This window comes from Plecotus auritus, assembly GCF_963455305.1.
Source record: "Plecotus auritus genome assembly, chromosome: 2".
Classification (NCBI taxonomy): domain Eukaryota; kingdom Metazoa; phylum Chordata; class Mammalia; order Chiroptera; family Vespertilionidae; genus Plecotus; species Plecotus auritus.
This window is the reverse complement of record NC_137771.1, coordinates 188903399-188926434: the sequence shown is the minus strand read 5'-3', so window position 1 is coordinate 188926434 and position 23036 is coordinate 188903399. Positions and strand designations below refer to the sequence as shown.

The 23036-nt window shown below is 38.0% G+C and overlaps 1 protein-coding gene across 15 annotated transcripts in view; it reads right to left on the bottom strand.

Annotated features, from left to right (window-relative positions):
- PEX5L (peroxisomal biogenesis factor 5 like) overlaps positions 1-23036 on the bottom strand; it is a 237947-nt gene that overhangs the window by 163591 nt on the left and 51320 nt on the right. For 6 of the 15 annotated variants that reach the window (XM_080654139.1, XM_080654143.1, XM_080654138.1 and 3 more), the window contains one exon: positions 9270-9341. The exons of 6 other annotated variants lie outside the window; for them this stretch is intronic. In XM_080654139.1, the coding sequence (XP_080510265.1) occupies positions 9270-9341 (72 nt within the window). Of the gene's footprint in view, positions 1-9269; positions 9342-10801; positions 11945-23036 lie in introns of those variants that run through there. 3 more of the 15 variants (XM_080654136.1, XM_080654137.1, XM_080654129.1) reach the window with 2 other exon arrangements.

Genomic DNA, 23036 nt, shown 5'->3' with positions numbered 1-23036 from the left:
ACCTGGGCCCCCAGGGCTGGATGCAGACCCAGAAGGTTTTGTGTGACTACACACTGTTAGAAAATGTAAAATTGGTTATAAACATTTAAAAAAGTAGCAGATTCCTTCTCTTGAAAAATTAGTATACATGGTGACACTGAGCTCATTTCCAACAAGATGGCAATTAGGGGGAGCTGGTAGTTACTGCCTCTCTCTAGAGGGGTCAGCTTATGACATTAGCCACTGTCCCCTTCATGCTCTATTTTTCTTACACACAGTCTATTCCCTTCATTCCTATACCTGGCTGATCCAAGGGGACTTTGGTATCTATGAGCTCAGAATAGATTTTACTGTCTAGAATTATTATAACTCAGTCCTGAAGAAATCCAAGAGGATTCTACAGCTAATAGACCTAAGAGTTTTACCATCAATTCCCACCACCCACCCACCATAGTACCTGCCATTTATAAAGCACTTAACACCTGCCATACACATTGTGAAGCATTTATATACAAAAACCTATTTATCCTCCCAGTTACTTTTGAAGTAGATAGTATTTCCCCCACTTCATAGTAGAGCAGCCTGAGGCTCAGAGAGGCTGGTTCATTTTTCTAAGGTAATATAGCTACTACATGGTCCTAGCCAGTTTTCATTCAGATTCTTGACTGTGAAGGCCCTGCTCTTAACTGCTCTGTAACATCCTTGTTATACTCACAATGCCACACATGTGCAGTGATGGAGGAGCCAGCAGCCCCAAGTGTACGAGACTCAAGTATCTGACAGTGTCCTGCAGAAGGCATGCAGAATGCTCAATAGTAAAGCAGTCAGAATGAACACAGTGAAAACCTTATGATGCAACAACGGTTTCCAACTCATCATGCAGGAAGCTTGAGTTGCTGATGGACAGAGCATAAGACAAAACACGGTGGCCCTAAAGGCTAGCCTTGGCTCTGACCAAAGGAGGCTATGCCAGGCACAGTCACTCCTGAATGCCATCCTGTTTGAACATTACAGCTGACATCTGAGTCAGAGGGTAGTATTTCATTTTGCAGATTAAGAAAGGAACTCAGAGAACCTAAATTGCTCCCTCCAAGGTTTTCTGTTTAGTAAGTGGCGAAGCCAAGGCTAGAAATTGCCTCCTCTTTAGCTCTTTCTTGTCTGCCTCTGTCATTCTATGCATAACCCTCTACATCTTCTGGCCTTCTACCTTCAGACCTCAGTCTGAAATTGAGAAATTGAGTTATTAGGCCTGCCCTTGCTGTTCTTCCTAGAGTCAGGTGATGCTTAAGTGAATCAGTACACTAAATTGAAGGGGGGGGGGGGAGTAAAGTAAGATACTCTGATTTTTTTGTTCTCCAAAATTACGTCACTCAGTTATTTTTATATTACTTGACACAAATAAAGACTATTTAGGAATAAAACACAGAGTGATCATGCTTTATTCCTGTAATATTTCAATTTAACCTAGTGGAAAACTTTCCCCCTTGCTTGTGCAATATTTATTGATGATAAATATCTTCACAGACAAGACAGCATTGACTGGGCTACAGTCGTGAATCTTTGTTTACTCCAATGCAGATCTCAGATAGATAGAAAATTTGAATAGCTTCAGTCTCTCTCACTACAACTACATAAGGCTTTTTTTCCATTGAGCCATTGCTCATCGATCACTCTTTCCTGAGGAAAATGCAAATGAGCCTTTGTCTGCTGTGAGTATATTGCATAAGGTGTTTTGTTCTTCCCATGACTCAGAGTAGACTGGCTCAGAACATCCAGGTTGTCGCCTTCTGCACCTCTAGAGGTGTTTTCTGTTCTTGGTGACCGAGTACAGAGTTCCAAGAAGGTACCCAGGGAAAGCAGTGGAGACGACACTGAGAGACAGGTGTTGTCATAGGACACTCATGCTTCACAAGTCTCCTCAGAGGTAAATGGCATCTGAATTATATTTGGATTAAGTCACTGCATTGATATGGCAGAGAGTACTGGCCAGATGGTGCTGAGTACAAGGCAGAGAAACAGATCACCCGCATCCCTTTTACTGCTCAGGAGTGAGACTCAGCTCGGCAGCTTCGGTGCGGGTATGATCACACTCTGCTAGCACCAGAAGGAAGTGGCTATCATCTCCCATTAATCTGTTTTTCTTATGATTCCATTTTTATTTCGTGTTGACCTGTATTTTCCTTTTGAGGATCCATTCCCACAAGGACCACTAGGACAGCACTGCAATCCTACTCAAAGGCGTACTTGCTACTGGAAACACAAGGGGATGGCTCTAGTTTGTGTCTTCTTTTCCTTCAGGGAAAGATCACAGAAATTCTAGTTTCCTTGGCTTTCTGTATAGGCTTCTCCTACACATTTAAAAGGACACTTGTAGAAAGGTTTTGGACTAAGAAAAGTATGTGTTGTCTCTCTCCACGGTGCTTCTCATGCCTGGTGAGAGGCTCTCCCTAAGCAGGCTGTGTAGGGAAGGGAAGAAACAAGTAGATGTCAACAATACCTTTTAGCTGTAATTCTGTATACATTTGCTATGAAGGGCCTTTCTCTCTTGGCAAAGCCACAGGGGCCAAGAGGGAAATAAATAAGTGTGAGGCGAAGGTTGTCCCTGTGAGGGTTTGATAAATAAATATTGGCCAATTATAATAATTTCTAGTAGATTGTTATTTTATATAATTAGAGCACTGAAGCAAAACAGCTTTCTAAGACACACATGGGATGACCAGTAATGGGCAACAGTAGAGGAGCTGTGTGGAATGATGGTGTTGGGAGAGCTGGCTTCCGGTGCTCTCTCTGCACCTGACCAGGGACCCAAGGTATCTTGATCACCTTCCTAGGTCTCAATGGTCCTATTTGCTAGAATTGAGTTGTGGGGTAGTGTCATGGACTGCATGTGTACCCCTTCCTCAAATTCATGTTAAAACCCTAACCTCAAATGTGACTCTGTATTTGGAGACAGGACCTGTGAGGAGGTGATAAAGGTGAAATGAGGCTATAAGGGCTGGGCCCCAATAAAACAGAAAGAGACAGAGGTCTCTCTCTGCCACGCAAGGATGCAGAGAGAAGGCAGCCAGGAAGAGGCTCTCTCCTGAAATCCTCAGTATGGGCCAGCATCTTGATCTTGGACTTTCCAGTCTCCACAACTGGGAGAAATAAATGCCTGTCATTTAAGCACCCAGTCTATGGTATTTTGTTATGGCAGGTGAGGTAAATGAATACAGGTGGTAATGACTAGCTAATTAAAATAACAATGATCTACAGTTAACAGAGTACTGTTACAAATTTTCTCTCAGAGAAATGGTAGGAGGTAGAAAGAGCAAAGTATTATTTTACAAATAAGAAAAGGTTGAGAGCACAAGGCTACCAAGTGGAATTCAGTCAGACTGGAAAACTGGGTCTTTAAAGGCAACTTTGGTTGTAAATGGTTGTAGTTTTCTTGTTTTTAGCATTATTTTGTTGGATGTCTATGAATTCTGGGTTTTAGATTTCCAGGTAATGCCCAGTTAAACAAGGTCAAATTTATCACAAGCCATATATGTTGTTTTCTCTTTAGAACCGCAATAATTATCTCCTTTGACCCAGTGGGCCTCAAAGTGTGGTCCATCAGTGGAAGATGAGGACTTAGAAATTAAAAGTCTTGGGCCCCACCCCAAACCTACAGAACTGGAAACTTAGACTGGGCCCAGCAATCTGTACTCCAACAAGCTGCCCAGGGGTTTCTGAGGCTGCTAACTTTTGAGAACCACTGTTCTCATCTATGTTCAGTTTCTTGTTCCCCTTATAACTGGCTGACATCTGACACTTTGCACTAAAGAATACGCTGCTGCAATGCTGAGTCCTATAACCAACTAGATCCACAGCATACTGTCAAACCCATTTCTGAAATACTTGAATTTGTAAGTATATCCTTCATATAATCTCATATTCTATAATTCTGTGTTGGTCTTTGTTACCTCCCTTAAGTCTACTTGGAATTTGAAAACACTTTAGAAAAAAGCTACTTAGGTTCAGCATATTATAAACCTTGAATTAAATGGATTCTAATTAAAAACAGTAATTTAAAACATAATGAATTTATTATTTATTCGAAGTGGTTAATGTTTCTAATCCCACCTCTGAAATCTCAGTAACTTGGAAAAGGAAATTCATGTGTGCATGAAACCTATACCTCAACAAGATCCACCCCCGCAAATCAGGAGAGAATATTTAAATAAAAAACAAAAATGATCCAAAATATATATTTAATTTTTTTCTTTTAATATTTATTCTAGAAAGCAATAATTCATTAATTATATATATTACTAGAGGCCTGGGCCATGAATTCGTGCACAGGTGGGATCCCTCGGCCTGGTCAGCGATCGAGGCCAATCGGGGCCACAGAAGGTTGGCTGTGAGAGTACACTGACCACCAGGGGGCAGCTCTTGTGTTGAGCATCTGCCCTCTAGTGGTCATTGCACATCATAGCGACCAGTCAACTGGTCGTTTGGTCATTCAGTTTGCTTAGGCTTTTATATATATAGATAATTTATATATAATAACTATATTTGTACATGTAATTACAATAAACAGTATATATATTTTATGTCAAATATCTGGATTTTAGAGTTAATAAGATTTTAATCCAATATGTTTACTTTGATTACTTTCCTAGACTTTGAATTTAAAAGCTTTAGGGCCCAGCTGGTATGGCTCAGTGTCTGAGGGTTGACCCATGAACCAGGAGGCCACAGTTCAATTCCAGTCAGGGCACATGCCCAGGTTGCGAATTCCAAGTGTGGGATATGCAGGAGGCAGCTGATCAATGATTCTCATCACTGATATTTCTATCTCTTTCTCCCTCTCCCTTCCTCTCTCTGAAATCAATAAAAAGATATTTTTAAAAAATTAAAAAAAAACTTTAGGATTTTCTTGTGAAAAATATGGACTCTGATGCCAGTATACCAGATGTACTGGTTGATAATGCAGATTTTTTTTCAATAGATGGAGTTACACATATGTTGATATATATGCAATTTGATATGTATGCTATTTTGTTGTATTGACAGCAAGCTTCAAAACTTCATATGTCAAATTTTCTGAAGGTGTTAACATCATAGATATTTTTATGCTTAAAAAAGCCAATTTCATGCCAAAAAAAGAGCATTTGCAGGAAGTTTTAATTCATTACTCTATTTTGAAGAAAAGTGCGCTGGAAGTTATTGTATAATTCAGGAAGCTTATGGTGAACATGCTCCATCTCAATATACTTCTGAACGCTGGTTTAAATGCTTTAAAAGTGATGATTTCAATGTGAAAGACAAAGAATGTCCAGGTCAACCGAAAAAGTTTGAAGACCAACAATTATAAGCATTATTGGATGAAGATGCATGTCAAATTCAAAAATAACTTGCAGAAAGATTAAATGTTGCTCAGCAAACAATTTCCGATTATTTACAAGCAATGGGAAAGATTTTAAAGGAAGGAAAACGGGTGCCACATCAACAGAACGAAAGACAAATGAAAAACCGAAAAGTCATCAGTAAAATGTTGTTTCAACGGCACGAAAAAAGTCTTTTTTGCATTGAATTGTGACTGGTGATGAAAACTGGATTTATTTCGAGAATCCCAAATGGACAAAATCATGGGTTGATCCAGGTCAACCAACAACATCGACTGCAAGGCCAAATCATTAGAAAGAAAACAATGCTCTACATTTGGTGGGATCAGGAAGGTGGGGTGTATTATGAGCTTCTAAAACCAGGTGAAACCGTTAATACTGATTGGTACCGACAACAAATAATCAATTTGAACCTCGCTTTGATCGTGAAAGGACCAGAATGGGCCAGAAGACATGGCAAAGTAGTTTTGCTTCATGATAATGCACCATCACACACTTCAAAAGACATGTTAAAAGATCTTGCCTGTGAAGTATTAACCCACCCTCTGTATTCACCAGACCTAGCTCCTTCAGATTACCACTTGTTCTGATTGATGGCACATGCACTTTCTGAGCAGCACTTCAAAACATACAAAGAAGTGGAGAATTGGGTCTCTGAATGGTTTGCCTCAAAACAAGAAAAGTTCTATTGGGACAGTATCCACAAATTACCTGAAAGATGGGGAAATGTGTAGCTATTGATGGACATTACTTTGAATAAAGCACTTTTGATATTTATCTTGAAATTATTGTTTTCTTTGATCATATAATCTGCATTATTAACCTATACACCTGGTAACACATTTATATTTAAATGACTGTGTGTGTGTATGTGTGTGTGTGTGTGTGTGTGTGAGATTACATATTATTTGAGGATATCAACACTAATCTAAGAATTTTGTGAAATGTTTTATATGTGTCTCAAATAAACTTTGCCAATAAAATTTTACTAAGAAACACAATATTACCATTTAACAATAAAACTTTAGACATTTTCAAAATTACTTTCCTTATGCAGAAATAACCTTTAACCCCTTGAATGTGGGCAGCTGGGGAGAACAAAATGCACATACTCTGTGCTGCTTCTGTTATTAATTTGCTTATATAAGCAAAATTGTGGGCTTTCTGTGGAAGTACCAGACTGCACGGCTGATAAAATGGCACATAGCTTGCACAGCATTTGTAACGTGACAGCTTCTGAAGGACAGATTTAATGAGATTAGACTTCCGCCCATCACAGCCTCAAACTATGTTTTAAAATCTTTAGATTTTTGGCACCATTTACTGAAAAAGCTATTTGCAATTATATGAAGATTGACTAACATATTTCTAGCCCAGTCTTGGGCAAACTACGGCCCGCGGGCCAGATCCAGCTGTTCTATCCAGTTCTCTTGCTCTCCCCTCCACTCCTTTACTTTGAATTTATATTAGTTTACACAAACACTCCATCCATGCTTTTGTTCCGGCCCTCCGGTCCAGTTTAAGAACCCATTGTGGCCCTCGAGTCAAAAAGTTTGCCCACCCCTGTTCTAGCCTGTTTCTGAAAAGATAGGAAGAATAAATTGAACATTAAGATTCCTCTCCAATAGTGTGTGTATATATTATATATATAAATAATATATATTATATGTAATATAATATATCAATACATAAAATAATATTGCACATAAATAATATATATAATCTATGAGATGAAGCAATATTAAACATGCATTTTACACACATACCTTTAATGTTGATCTCTTAAATTCAGGAAGAATTTTTTGTAGAATTATAAAGACTAATTAGAGTGTTTTCCCAAATATTTTACTTACAGGTAGCAACACTGTCATTGGTCCGACCTGGGATTTACTCACAACATCAACATTAAATAAACTGCCCCAAAAGGAAGAACTACTCTTAGAGCCAACAGAAAATACCAAGGCCAAGTCATATTCATAATTACTCATCTTTTGAAACGTGTTTGACATGAATGATTCAGCAAAGCTGGGTCCCTGCCAGCTGGTGCCAACAGGCACAATGGCACCAGAGGAAATGTGATAACCACAGAGGCAAACAATGACTGGACAATAAAACTCTCCCGCCTTTAATTCAGGTATAGAAAGTGCTGTTTTCTGAAAAAGCAGTAAAGTAGGTCTCTCTCTCTCTCTCTCTCTCTCTCTCTTTCTCTCTCTCTCTCTCTTTCTCTCTCTCATTTTTTTAAAGTCTCTTCAACAGTTAGTAAAATATGTTTGGGCACACCAACGTAAGTTTTATGAAAGGTACCATGAGATAAAAAGAACCATGACTCCCTTGGGCTTTCCACTGCAAAGATCTCCATGTACAATTTGATAGTTTTCGGAACCCCCGAATTCAGTTAAAAACAAAAAGAAGCTTTAGGGGGAAAAAAGAAAGAAAAGCAGCCTTGGGGTAGGATGAAACTAAAGAAATACAAAAAGAGTAAGAATTTACCTGCCACATGATTAAGAAAGAAATTAATAACTTTTTGTTTTAATAGAGAATGCATAGACATGTATGTTCTCATCATATGCTGAATGGCATCATTCACCTCGTAGGGCCGGTCCTTTGATCAGAATGCCAGGCTGTGGGAGATGGAGATTGTATGCCCCAAGTAATAATTCAGGCATAGTTCAAATGAGACCTAATAGCCCAGTGGAGCAATCAGGCTCCAGTCCCACTTACCTTATTAACTAAACTGACAATTTGGCACTAAGTAGAAATACAGGGCCAAACACTCTCTGCCCCCGTATATTATTCTGGACCCAGAAAGTGAAGATAAGGCAAGAAAAACTTGCAGGTTGTTTATGGAGGTTATTTGGCCAGTTTTTTCCAGAAAATCACTTCAGTTATTTCAGTTATTCCAGCTCTAACAAGCAAGTCTCTAAGTTAACTGATTCTAGTTGCTATTTTCCGATGGTCATTTTTCCTTTTCAGAAATATACACAATTGCTCCTTTAATGCAATCACCACAATGCAAACCAAATGCACAATTAGGAAATTGTCCAAATTCAACTTGCCTTTCTGTAGCTTGCTGTCTTTCTAACCTCTTCATCTGTTCAGATCCCTTTGAATTATTTATCTCCACCTGAGTTTACATCACCCTCAGAATCAATGCCACTTATACATTAAGTGAATGTGCAGTTAGCTTGTCTCCCTGACAATTAACAAAGACGTTAAGGGCTGATGCCAATTCAGTGGCGTAAGCTGGATACCTTCCATTACCTGGCGTGTCATTGTTTTTGGTCTATTAAGCAGTTTTCATTTCACCTTATGGGCCCATATAAAACCCAAGCTAGATGTTTCTCAAATTATAGGCAGTATTACAGGTATTAAATAGCTTCATTTTGTTTTTTAAACATCATCTCTAAATTTACTGAAGACTAGCTGAGAAACTAAATTGGGTAATCTATCTATCTGTCTATAGGTAGATAGATATATTTTAAACTTTTCAGTTTTTTTTTAAGTCTTTTGTCTCCATCTCCCTAAATCATATTCATTGTTTTACACTAAGGGTAGCATTTCTCATTTTCAAAAAAATATACTTTCTGATTCTTGCTTAAATCTATTTTGCTAACCAAATTATCATTGTTGTTTTGATTCATTTTTCAAAGGGGGCTTTTAATTTTCCAAAAGTTCTCTTGTCTTGTTCTGCTTTATTTTTCACCATTCTTACACTCTGACATACAAAAGTCCGTAGATCAGAGGCATCGTAGGCAGAAGCTTAGTAGCTCTCAAAATCTATCTTGTTAGGCAGGCCTGGGTTAGACAGGCCTCGGTTAGACAGGCCTCCTGGGTTAGGGCAGGGCTGAATGCTCAAAGGCTTCAGTTGTCAAAACTCTACAGCAAAACAGTAGAAAATGTATGTAAGCTTTCACTTACCTGCTTTGGATCAACAATTATCTCGAGGTCTTCATCACTGCTTAGTTTTCCATATCCTTTTTCTTTACTTTTCTTGTGAAAGAATAATTTTAAATGATCATTTAGTTTGTTTCCATTAATAATCTAAATCCCACTTAATACTTTTAAAAGATAAAGTTTACTTAGCCTTGTTCCCTAGTCATAATACATTATTCTTCATGTCAGTTTCTCATGGACAATAGCAAATGTTTTATTGTTAAGCTGTTGGTTTATAATTATTCATTAAGTATTTTTTGCTTAGCCCCTTCCATACAAATTACATCTTTATTCTTCTCTGAATATTGTTATGCTTCTTTTTTTAATTCTGTAGTTTTAGAAAAGATTCTTTAATACTTTAATATAAGTAATTCCTTTAAGAGTCTGAACACATTTTTCTTAAAGGTCAAAACTGCAGTTAGTAATGCTAGGCTTAAGACTTCAACTATTAAATGTTTTATTTTTAATCCCTTATATATTTTTAAGAATAAGACCAGTATCCTGCAACTCAGATAACAAATCTTTAGATTTTACACATTTGCTTATAAATCAGATAAAAACGAACATTGTAAAAACAACTCAAATAATTTTAAAAAGATAAATAACTTTCAGAATTAGTTTGAAAAGTTAGAAGAGTACAGACCATCTTTAAAAATGAATTTATTAGCATTTTTTCATTTCCCCCCCAATGACCATTCTCCATCTACCTACACCATAGGAAAAAATTCTAACATCAGAAAAGGATATAGATCATGACAACCATTTTACTGCTGTGCTTATAGGAGAAAGATCATTTATCTGAGTCTTTTTTATTCTTTCTTGCAATGCCCTGCTGATGGGAATGCCAGAAATGACATATTTCTTCCTAATTTCAGAAATTAAAGTACCTCTAGGTACTTTAACAAAAGGACTAGAAACAAAAGGAAAAGAAAAAAAATTGCTATACAGTTAGCTATAGTTCAAAGTTATTATTTTTTAAAAACAATTTCTTCTTTAGGTATTAGCTACATTGACTAGAATTAAGGGAATTAATAATGTTTCTTATGTTATGTTTCTCCAATGAGATGGAGAAAATGATCTTCATGGAACATGAGATAAATCTGTTTACATTTTGGACATGACTCTTGTCTTTCCCCCCCATAACATTTAAAACCAGATTTCCACATTTCCTCCTCAGTAAACATACCTACGATTTTTTCTGGTTTTTTTTTTTGTGTGTGTGTGTGTGTGTGTGTTTCATGTGAGTAATAAAGAGATTTCTGAATCTTTAAGTATTAGGATGCATAAATACAGTCTCATTCATATATTAATGAATTTGGCCACTTAGAACAGAACAGAAGGCCACAGGATTAATGGAAAACAAAGAGAACAAGGGTGGTTTCAACCAAGCTGACTTCCTTCCTATCGCTTTGCTTTTATATCCTTTTAGTCCCCTGGTTGCCATAGGACATTGTCCAGAGACCCTCTAATGCAAAACGTTTAGAAATGCTTTTCCAAATATTGATCTGTATACGTACCAAGTAGCTCATTTGCATGACTCGATTTCTGGACAAAAGGACATTAAGTAGAGATGGAATGTGGGTCCTTCCATCCATGTCACTGTTAGACATCCCAGAATTCTTTGCACCAGAGGCAGTGGCTTCATTGCCAGAACTTGCTGACCAGAGAACCACAGATCTTGCCCAGCAATAGTATTTGTAATGTATGACAATCATGGAAGTATCCCTGAATCACTGTCTTGTCTTTGTAAACATTTTGAAAATTTAGGCTAGCACAAAAAGTCATTGAAACAAAAATATCTTCTTTTCTAACTAATTTTTATCCAAGCACAATGTTCTCTGACTGCTGTTCTAGTTTAATGCTTTTTTTTTTTTAAAAAAACAAACCTATTATTAATTATATACATTTTTATATTTCATCCCACATATAAGGACTACTCAGCCTCTTTGTCCTAAAAGCTCTCAGCTTTCCCTTTTTAATGCCCCACCCCAGACTTTCTGGTGATTAGCAAATCAGTGCTAATTGATATAAAAATACCCAATTCATAGAACATAATTCAAGGCTGCAGTTTCTGCCAATACCAGCATCCCACCTTTCCAATTTAATCCCAACTCTTTATCTGATACAGTAGTAAATTTTCCTGGCGAGAGGCGAGGTCAGGAAAGGAGAGTATAGCTCAAACTACTGAAAGCAGAAGTTGGCATTTTCCAGAAGTGGGAGGAGGAATTTAGAGCTCTGATTCTGTATTTAAACCCCTAGTCTCCAAACAGCACACAACTGTACGCAGTCAGATTTCTTACAGTTTTACTCTAGAGTTAAACAATATTTCCAGGTTCACCCCATAACCCCAGGGGGATTAAGCCTTTTCTGCACCAGGATGGTTATTCGCTCACTTACTGCTTATTTCTAGTTCGAGCACAATCCTCTTTCAAGCACTCAGCTCCCACTTTGACTGCTTAGATGAGCCAGCCCAGGCAGGGATCTTCAGCTCGCCTCCCTCCTCCCAGCCGGGAGTCCCTGTCTTCTATCTAAGCACTTTTGTCGAGCACAGAAAGCAACTCCATCGCTTTCTGCGTGGTCTCTCACATAAGCCAAAGGACTGGACTAGAAGGAGAAAGAAAGCTGACCTCTCCACTCTCCAAGCCTGAGAGCCTGAGGAGGCAGGGCTTCTGTGGGAGGAGAAGCTCCAGGGCAATCACTTCCTGTGCTCCTCCCACCTCCCCTGGCCACTGAGGCAGTGAGGGTAGGCCCCTTTCCACCTCAGCCTCAGCATGCTGCGGGCTAGCGATTTTGTGCACTGCTCACCTAAGTGCAGTTCAGGAGGGAGTGTTAGTGCAGTGGAGCTAAAACAGGGAACACTTTGAAATGGGAAAAGTGAGGAATGACAAAAGGGAAATACTCATCATTTGCTGACAATGCCTCATTCCCTGTAAGAAGCTTTAGCTGGAGATAAGTGTCCCATCTCTGAAACGCCAAGCATCATTATCCCCCATCATCTTCCCCACACCATTCTAAATCCTTTCTGAGTAACTGGAAGGAGGACTATCTAGTTCCTTCTTGGTGCTAATAACTTCCTTAATAGCACTGAATCATATCTGTAGTTTTCTTAAGGACGATGACCCTAGCTCCCCTCTCTGCAGACATTTCACCATCTCTCCTTAGCCTTGTTTACCTTTTGCTTCCCACCCCTTCATTCTCTCCCCCACAAAAGTAGAACAAAAAGCTAGGTTTATTCACTAGAATTAAATAAACCATAAAACTTGGAAACTGTATAGGAAAACAATATATGGTCGCAGATATAGAATGCATTACATAAGAAATTTTGCAAGTAACAACAAAACAAGATAATTTGATGGGATAGAGACCTGAAATATGAAGCACCCTATGTTCAATTTTAGAATAAGGTTTTATTAAAAAGTAACAGTATTAATTGAAAGATGCTAGTTGTGTCTGGGTTGAATTAAAAGGATTCTTCATACTCATTAGGACTGGAATATATGAAGGAAATTTTGAAAGGAAAAAGGAACACATGATTTAGTTAATTGTACAAATTTGCCTCAACTGCAACTTTTGCCTAACTACAGATGGCAAAATAAATGCCAAGGTTAAAGATCACATGTAAATATTGAAAATGTTTTTACTATCATTTATTCAATACTGCAATGAATGATAAATAGACCTAATTTATTAAAGCAAATGTTACATAGAGACTATATACACAGAAGTACAGAGACCTTCCTACTCTCTTCTTCATGGTTGTCAGTACTCAGTTGCTATCTTCTCATTTTTGGTATCTTTAATTGCTTCTCCACCACCTTCCTACCTGCAGGCTGCAAAATTGTTTAGTTTTCCCTGTCCTGAAAGATGACTTCCTGACACCTGCTTTCCCCTAAAGCAGGGGTTTTCAACCCTTTTCATCTCATGGCACACATAAACTAATTACTAAAATTCTACGGCTCACCAAAAAAATATATTTTTGATGATCTGACAAGAAAATAAGATATAATTTTGATTCATTCACACCAAATGGCTATTGTTGTGTTGGCTGTTGTCATTTTTTAATTTGACAATCTAAGAGAAAAGAGGTCAGTGCCTCTGACTAAATAGTCAGGTGTTGCACATTTTAAAAATTCTTGTGGCATAAAAGGGGGAAGAATGGGGGACACCTGTGATAATGTCAACGATTAAAAAAAATATTCTTGAGACATACCAGTGTGCCTGCCACTGTGGAAAATTGCTGCCCTAAAGGCATTCATTTACTCTCTCTTATCTCTTCACTGTCAAACTTGAAAGAGTGGTCCATTCTTACTATCAACAGCTCTCTGCTCCTCAGTTCTACACCAATCACAATCAGGTGGCAATTGACTGTAATTGCATTCTTGACAATCGCCAATGGACTCCTATTTATCAAATTCTTTTGCAGTCCTTTTTTAGAGCTAATTGTATGAATCAGCCCCAAATGCAATTTGTGACTGACTACAGATGTCAAAATAAATGCAATCATTTCTTTTAGTGGTCAAGTTTGTATGAAGTATTTTTTAAAAATATCTTTGCTGTTTTTTACACTATTACAGCTATTAAATGGTGTCTCTACTGAATAGAGTGTCAGTGAGGGGGAGGAGGAATTGGGAAAGGAGATGATGTGCTGAGTTTGTGGTGTCTTTAGAAAGTTCATCCACATAGAAATATCCAGTCGACCATTTGGAAATACAGGTCTATATCTTAGAAGAGAGATAAGGTAGGACACATGGATTGCTGGGGATAATCAAAATTACAGGCATGGACCAACTCAATAAAGAAGATAACAGAGTCAAAGAGATGAGGACTAAGGCCAGAGTCCTGGAGAATGTTAAATGTAAAGAAGGGGCCAAAGAAAAGCCAGTGAAGGAGGCTGAGTAGGAGTGGTGAAAGGTGTAGAAGACCCAGAGAATGCAGTCAAAGGGAAAAAGAATTGTGGATAATGTTGAGTCCGGTTGTTTTCCTGAGCAGGATGCAAGGATGATTTTTTCCTGGGTCCTTGTCCAGATGGATTCGAAGAATGAAGCCACGGACAAAAGGCGATAGGTGAAAAGTGTGGAAATTTATTGGAAGCAAATACAGACTCCCATGCAGGGCGGGAGTTCCAAGGGGGTAACCCACCAAACTCCTTTTTTCTAAGGCTTATAAAGGCTGTAGTTCTCCGTCCCTTCGTGCTCCCTTCTAGTTGGATCCCTTCCTCACTTTATGATCCTATGCTCTTCTAATTGGTCACTCTTTTTGCAGAATATCAGCTTCAAAGCCCAAAACCAATGTGGTGCCACCCTCTATCTCTCCGCTTTACTTGTAACATTTCTCTATCTCCTGTGAAAATCTGTTTTCCTCTTTCTGCCATTGGTCGACATTTCTCTATCCTCTGTGAAAGTTTCATTTCCCCCCATACTCTGTGGTGTTTCCTGATCTTCGGTGAATGTCTTCCTCTCCCCTTATCCTGTGGCACATTTTTATTTTCTGTGAACGTATGCCTTCTGGGAGCTCCAAGCCCTCACCTATGCCTTCCTCCCCCATGGACTCTCTTTATGACTAAAACTCCCAAAACCTGCCTATTTTATCCCTAAAATTCCTTTCAGTGTCAAATGCTGATGAAAGGGTAAGTAAGGATTATATTTGGCATTTTGGAAGTCTTCAAGGACTAGGAACAGAAGAATTCATAAAGGTGGAACCAAGATTAGAGTAAATTAATGAATATAGTGGCAGTAAGGGAGTACTAGAAAGATAGTGAGAGAGGACTTAGCTTCCTTAGGAAAGCTTGAATAAAAAGAGGGAAAATTTGTAAAGATGGTAGATCTCAGGGTAAGTGCTCTTTTCACAGTTAAAAAAAAAAAAGGAAAAAGAGGGAGCAAGAATGATAGTGGAGAGACAAGTAATACAGTATCACATGACTCACTCATATTTGGAATCTAATGAACAAAACAAACTGATGAAAAAAATAGATCCAGAGACATAGAAGCATGGAACAGACTGTAGAACTTCAGAGGGGAGGCGGAGGTGGTGGGTGTGTGGGAAGAGATTACCAAAGAACTTGTATGCACATATGCATAACCCATGGACATAGACAATAGTGTGGTGAAGGTCTGGCTCAGGTGTGGGCCAGAAGGGGTCAATGGGGGAGAAGGAGGACATCTGTAATATTTTCAACAATAAAGATAAAAGTAAATACATAAATAAATAGGGAAAAGAAAAGAAAGTTTCCCTCACTCCTGCATTGTAAAAAAAAAAATACAGGGAAAAATTGCTGCAAAAGTTACTATAGTCCCCTGTCCCTTTGTGTAAAGGTATTGAGTATGTTTATAGTTCAAGAAGAAATTGGTAAAGAAGTGAAAATGTAGATACCAGAGGGTAAGGGGAGAGAATTCATGAAGCAAGAGAGTAAGAACAAAGTCATGTAGGAGAAAAACTGCATGTCTCTCTTTTAAAATTTTCAATTGTGTAATATACATTTATAGAACAAAAACCTAGAAGGATATATAGCAAATATTGAAGTCCTGTCCTCTGGGGGATGGAATTATGCATGGTCTATGTGTTCTCTTTGTACCTGGGAGTACTCTTTGAAATAAGAATACATTTCTTTCATAATAAAAAAGTCAACAAAATGTGATTGCTGGAGAGATCCATAAAATTGCCATGGAAAAAGACTCATTTAAAGTCTACTTTGCAGAAAAATGACTGGATCAGGGCTTTACCTTTCCTTTTATTATGTTTCTGGAAGAATAAAAGCTTTTTTAAAAATGTAAAGATTCATGCTACAGTTATTGCTTATGTCCCTTGTGGCTAGAAAAGTGGAATGAATGTTTTGTTTATTGCATTTAATATGCCCCTTTCCTCTTGACTCTCCCTTATAATATTAAGTTTCTCAGTTCTTTGACATCACATCATTTTGGTCCTACATCACCTGCACCCCCCTCCCCTTTTTAATATGCACAGTATCAGCACAGGCACAAACACTACTGCTGTAGTAGCCAAAGAAACACGAATAAGGGAGAAAGAGGAGTTTCTCCTGAAAGGCCTGGAATAAGGGCTTGAGCATTCCCCCTGTTTAGGATGGAAGCCTGGACTGACCTTTCAAATAGAAAGTAATCACCTTACCAACTAAAAGGACACATTTCAAATCTTTTATTTTTCTTACATTTGGAAGAAATCAACTTTCTGAAGGGAAAATGTCATCATTACAGGGGATCATTTACAGAGGGGCTTGTTAAGTCTGGCGTTTTTCAAACACATTTTCTTTTTCCTTTTAAAAGACATTAACAGCTGTGTTTCCCCCTCCAAGAGTGATCGTGTTATAGTAAAACAAAATAGCCACAGGGTGCAATTTTCTTGTTTTGGGGCAGGCATAGGCAAACATGACATATGGCAACCAAAGTCAGTTCTGAAGGTATATTGCTGGGTGAAAAAAGAAATATAAGGACAACAAATATGTTGATGCATTTTAAATTATGTTCTAAGTCATATGCATATGTCTATATATGGAGTAACTTTTTTACTTTAAGGCTAAATCTAATTAAGAAAGTAGATATTCCTATTTATGTATTAGTTGGGTAATAAAATGGCAGCGATGCACAATACCATTTCCCCTGTAGCCTCACAGTACCCCCTAAATGCTGGCTTTCCTATCCTTAGGGTGGCTCTTGATATGTAAGAGAATAACCTAAAGAGTTTATAAAGTTTCTTAAAAGTAGTTTTTATTTTCCAAGTTTTCTAAAGATGAGAATTCTTCAACATAAATATCCGTTGAGATTACTCAATCTGATGTTGTTGTGCAACGACATTTTCTTAAGCATACACATTTATTATCAGGTATGCACCTTGTATATTTCTTCCAATATTTTATCATGAAACGTTTCAAACAGACAGCAAAGTTAAACAAATTGTATAGTGAGCACCTGTATACTCACTACCTAGAATCTAGATTATACCACTGACATCTTATTATTCTTGCTTTTTTGCATATCTATCCATCTGCTGGGATATATTTTTAAAGTATAGTGCATGTTGTCACATTTCTATACATTCTTTCTTCAGCAGTTTATTTAATTTAATTTACTTTTAAAACTCAGAAAAGCAAAACCACTGGTGCAGTAGGCTTCCAAAATAAGAGCACTACAAGTTGAAGATTTGTTCCCCTCCAGCTTTCATGTGAAAAGCAAATCAGTGAATTACTTTTCCAGCAGTGAGTGCTGGGGATAGGTCCTGTCACTGGGATTAGGCGGGAGGAGCTCTGATCAAAGGGCTGGGATTTTCATAGTTCTCAGTCAAGAGCAAGTGATCAAACAACTCAACTTTTTGAGACAAATCCATGGTGTGGTAGGCAGTTCCAGCTAATATTAATCCCCATGTCTTCATTTCATACCCTTTGATCATCAGTGTTTCTTGCAAAGACTTCACTCGACCCCGGGCTAGGTAATAACGCTTCACCTCAGGTACATGTAACACAGTGGCAAGCCCCAGGACAGGGCGGGGATGGCTAATGGCTTCTTGGAGGGAAAGGGGTTAGTGCGCTCCAAGGAACAGTACTTGCATGTGTGTATTTTTTTTTTAGATTAAGTAGGCAGAAAACAAAAACAAAATGTGAACTTTCAGTTATGTCAGAGTCAGCAATATTCCACATTACTTTGAGCACAATCAGTAAACTCTTCTTAGCCTTCCCTCACTCCTGAAACCAAACAAAACCACATTCAAAGGAAAAACAAACAAACAAAAAATGATGTCCTTCTTCACAGAAAAACTGAGTCCAATTCTTTCATCTGGAAGGTTCTGGTCTCTACAAAAATCACTTCCTCATTTCGTCTAGGCCTGGCTCTTGAAGCTGTAAATGCAGTCACAGAGCATGCAATGACTGTTACATAAAAATTGTTTTCTGCCTGCTGAAGACAATAATGGTTGAAAAGTGATATATTTCAATCTACTATTTTTCTTGGCATTATGTGGTCCTGGTACTATATCCAGGCAAGGTGACTCGCACATGGTGGTATTTACCTGTGATCACTCAGATAGCAGGGCAGGGGTGGTTGTTTGTGTAGGATAGGTAAGGAGCCCGAGAGAACTGACATTATTTCTGATCCCGACATGGCAAATAAAGACGACTGTCACATAACATAGTCCCCATTCCTCCCCCAAAACGAAACAAAGAGTAAAGTATATATTCTATATCTTTGCAGCTTGGAGAAAAATAAGAACTAATCTACAAGTATTTAAAACAAACTATTTCTTGGTGTTCTGCTTCTGATCCCTTTTAACAGGATTTCTTATTTTTATACATGTGCGTCCTACAAGACAGGGCAGAAACCGTGTCACTCCAATCTCAAACTCAGGTGTGATGACCACTGGCCTCTCCAGCATCTCCCCTTCCCTCTCCCCGGCAGTGGGCACACCTGGCATTGCACATCTGTCACTGACTTCCTATATAACAATTGATCGGAACATAATTTTATGCCATTGTGAACGGAGACAGCCATCTTTGTGCTTTAATAAAAAAGAAAGGGGGGAAAATACCAATCCAGCTGCTTCGATAAGCATTCCTGTTTCCCAAGTATATTAAGCCCCTATTTCCATATCTTTTCTAAATTCACACATTGCTTTGACACTATGAAATGCGCTTGAGAAAAATTTGTCTATGACATTTTGTTTCTGACAAGAGCCAACCCACAGTTTGTATTCCAGCTATAAATCCATGCAAAAGGTTAAAGTTGTTTACCATTAAGCTACATCTATGTGACTGATTAACTTATAACCAGTTTTTTATTATGGCTCCAATAGCATTAGAGGATTTTTTTTCTCATGTGGATCTGTACGCAGCCATGGCAGCTGAAAATAAATCGTTCCTGCCCCTCAGAGTGATGGATTTCTTGGAGGAATAGCTCATTGCTCTCACGTCTGAGGTCTCCCTAAGGCTTTGGTCACCTCAAGAATCCTAATTCTCATCATTTTTCCATCAGTCTCCCTATGGCTTCTTTTGTTCATCCCTTTTCTCCAATGACTCATACATTCACTGAGGACAACATTACAGCTAAGACATGGCAATCCCTGGAGGGTGGGCAGGTCTAGGGTTCCTTTCCATCTTCTTCATGGATAAGGGCTTATGGGCAACTGCTTGTTGAGGGAGCTTTTCTAAGCACAGGAGCAAGAAAGATCTGGGCCCCAGACAGATCCTTTATCTGCTGGACATGTGACAATCCGTTAAAAGATTAAAACAGCAGAGTCCAGAGGACACGTAGCCAAGCACATAGACTACTTTATGATAGACATCAGCTAACACCTTGCTTGATATAGAGAATATTGCTGCTAATGATGGGGACAAGATAGTAAAAGCCAGTGTTTAAATAATTTCATTTATATCGAGTATTGCCATCAACCACCTGAGCTCAAATATTCTGTGAATCCTTCTTGGCTCAGGTAAAAAAAGGGGTGATGTCTAGAAATTGTGTGTCTGATAATATTGGACATTGAAACATTCCATGAATTTGTTCAGGCAAAACTGTATTAATTTAGAACAATGGTTGCTTCCTGTTGTTATGTGGTCACCCTTTTAGCACTTGGGATCCTAGAGTTAGTCTATATGATTATGTGTTACTATCACAAAATTAGTAATTGGTAGTGGGTTACCTCTGACATTTTCAGCAAATATGACATCCATTACTGGAAAAAAATAATCACCAATACATTCAAATGCACCTGGTATTTTTGGCAGTTTGTTGATTTTTTAATAGGAAATTCCATATGATTTAATCAGCTGATCAGAAAGAAATGGTCTTCAAAAAATAAACAGTTATAAAACTTCCCTTATTTGGTGATGAGATAAGGAATGGAGGGAGCTTCTCTAATATGGTGATTTTATTTTTCCTTGGCATGAGTATAAAGTATGTTCATTTTACTCTTGCACTTTAAACATTTTATGTATTTTATACTTTATATAATAAAAGTGTATTACTAAACTTTTATTTTTAACACATTTTATAGATTCAAAATATTTGGATATTTTTACAAAAGAGTTTTGGGTGTCATGTGTAAGGGGATAATGAAACAGATTTTGCCATTTTTTTGGACTAATTTCATTCATCCTCTACGTGTTTTTGATCACCTACTATGAATGTGCTGAATTCTGGAGCATACTTGGCAGGTGTGGTCCCTGCTCTCACAAGGCTTGATGCCTAACTGTGGAAGGGAGGTAGTCAAACAAGCAATTATAAAAATGTGAGGAGCCTATGACAGAGGAGTCTGGGGATGTGAGGGAGGCGGAAGGATGACTTTGTGTCAAGGTCCAGACTGAGATCCTAATGAAAAGTAGAAGCCATCCAGGTGGAGCAGAGGGGCTGGTCTGCGGGCTTGGGGAGTAGGTATAGAAAGAATGACACAGAGGGAAGACCCAAGGTAAGAGATGGCAGGGCCTTCTAACATCTGAGAGGACTACTGTGTGGCTACAGAACAGGTGAGATTAGGGGGAATGGTCCCAGGTGAGGCTGGAGAGGAAGGCGGAGTCTTGAAAATTCTGTCTTTATATTCAGGGCAATGTGGAGCCATTGCACAGGTTTAAGCAGACGAGTGACATCATCAAATCTGTGCTTCAAGAAGCCCACTCGCTAAGTGTGGGACATGGATGGGAGGAAAGGAGACTGCAGTCAAGGAGAGAAGAGGGGGCTACTGAACATTCGGCTTGTGACAGCTGTGGAGCCTGCTTAACCAGAAGCGGAGGAGCTGACCACGCACCAATTCTATTACGACATGCTTAGTTCATCACTTTGTATATCACTGAAATTAAAATTAAATTTTCAGTACTGGCTACTGTGAGTGATAAAAGTATCCACATGTTCTGTAGTCAGGAATTAAATGAGCAGCAAATAGGCCTCCAACAGACACATTCTAGGGAGTCACCTAACTTAGTAACACGTAAAATTGTTTTAGGAAAAATTCAATGAAATAGAAAACTTTTCAGAGCTAGAGTGGTAATTAGAGAGGAGAGAGACAGAGAGAAGAAAGAAGAGAGAGAAGATATTTTGACTGACATAGCAAAAAACTTTGCACTTAGTGAAGGATATGAATTTTTGTACTCTACAAAGTCCTAAAACAATATTTAAACTTTTCTTGTTGTTTCTTGCTATTGGACAAAAACAAAGGGAGTCTGTTTTAAAAAGATACAATGTGAAATTGTTCAGTGCTACAGAGCATCTAAAAGGCTTTATTGTGATTTTTGAAAATCAACAACAGTAATTCTTTATGCGAACCTAAGAACTAAACTGACCAGGGAGCATAAAATATTGATAAGGAAATGTATTTACTCAAGTGTATTTGGGATATTATCAAACCTAATGTGTTTTTAAGAGAATTGAGAGGGCATATTTAGAGCTCAGTTAAGAAAAAACATACAGTTGCTCCATTTGTTTTTCACTTGTCAAAAGATAAAACTTAATAATGGGGGAAAGCTGGAGTAAGGTAAGGTGAGAAGGTAATCAAATACAATATTTATCTTCTTGCTCAAAGTTTGTTTGGAGAGTTTTGCTACTTAATAACTTTCGTTATTAATATTTAAAAACAATTGCATGTTTCATCCAAAATATTGAATGATGTCCAGCTACATGTAGGCAAACTTCAGAGCTCCAGAATAGAGCATGCCAACGAGTATAGATGACTACTGACATTTTCTTCTATCGGCAATTCAGATCTTTGCATTTTTTCTCTTTAGGAATAAATCCCCAAATCTTAGATGCTTCTACTAGGGAGTAATCAAAAAATTTTAAAGATACAATGAGAAAGACTTATTGAACAATACAGCACAGAGGAATTTCAGTGATAAAGAGTATGAATCTCATATCAACTTGAGAGCCCTGTAAGAGTTCCTTTGAAGAGTCCTTGCAAACTTTGACTAATACACCAAAGTGTATTGATAAAAGAGTACTGAGAGACGGAAGGGTGGCTGATACTCAATTACTTTAAATGCATCTTTGGAAGTAGAAACAGACTTTAAAGAAACTTTTAAATACTCCTTTACTCTTATAAAATTGTCCTGGGTAGGCAAGTGAGGGGGTTTAAAATGAGATGATAGCAAGGAACAGCTAAATTGCAATGGATAGTACAGTGCCCCAAATAGAAAAAGCTTTTTAAAATTATAAAAGCAGAAGCTTATCCTTAAGAAAAACACTAAAATGATAGTTTTAAGTACAGAAGTGTGTATTTTGTCTTATAGCAGAAAAAAATTAATTACTCCTATTATTCCTAATTCCTCTTATTTTCTCTTATTGATGCCATTACAAAAATATATATACATGACATGTAAAGATATGAATGTATAAATATATATTCATATATACATAAATATGTATTTTTATGACATAAATGTGATGGTTGTACAAGCACTAAACTGCTCTTTTTACTCAACAAAATACTGTAAATATTTTTTCATACTAACACACATCCACATCTACCTTACATAACCAAGTTCACCTACAGTAACAGATTTTTGTTGAGAAAGTTTAAGAAATACTGGAAACCCTCAGAATGAAGAATGTAGGTAACACTTAAGAGATAATGCTAGCCTGGCTGGTGTTGCTCAGTGGTTGGGCATTGACCCTGGAACCAAGAAGTCACCAGTTCGATTCCCAGTCAGGGCACATGCTCAGTTGCAGGTTTGATTCCCAGTACGGGGTGTGGAGGAGGCAGCCAATTGATGATGTTTCTTTCTCATCAAGTTTCTATCTCTCTGTCCCTCTCTCTTCTCCTCTCTCT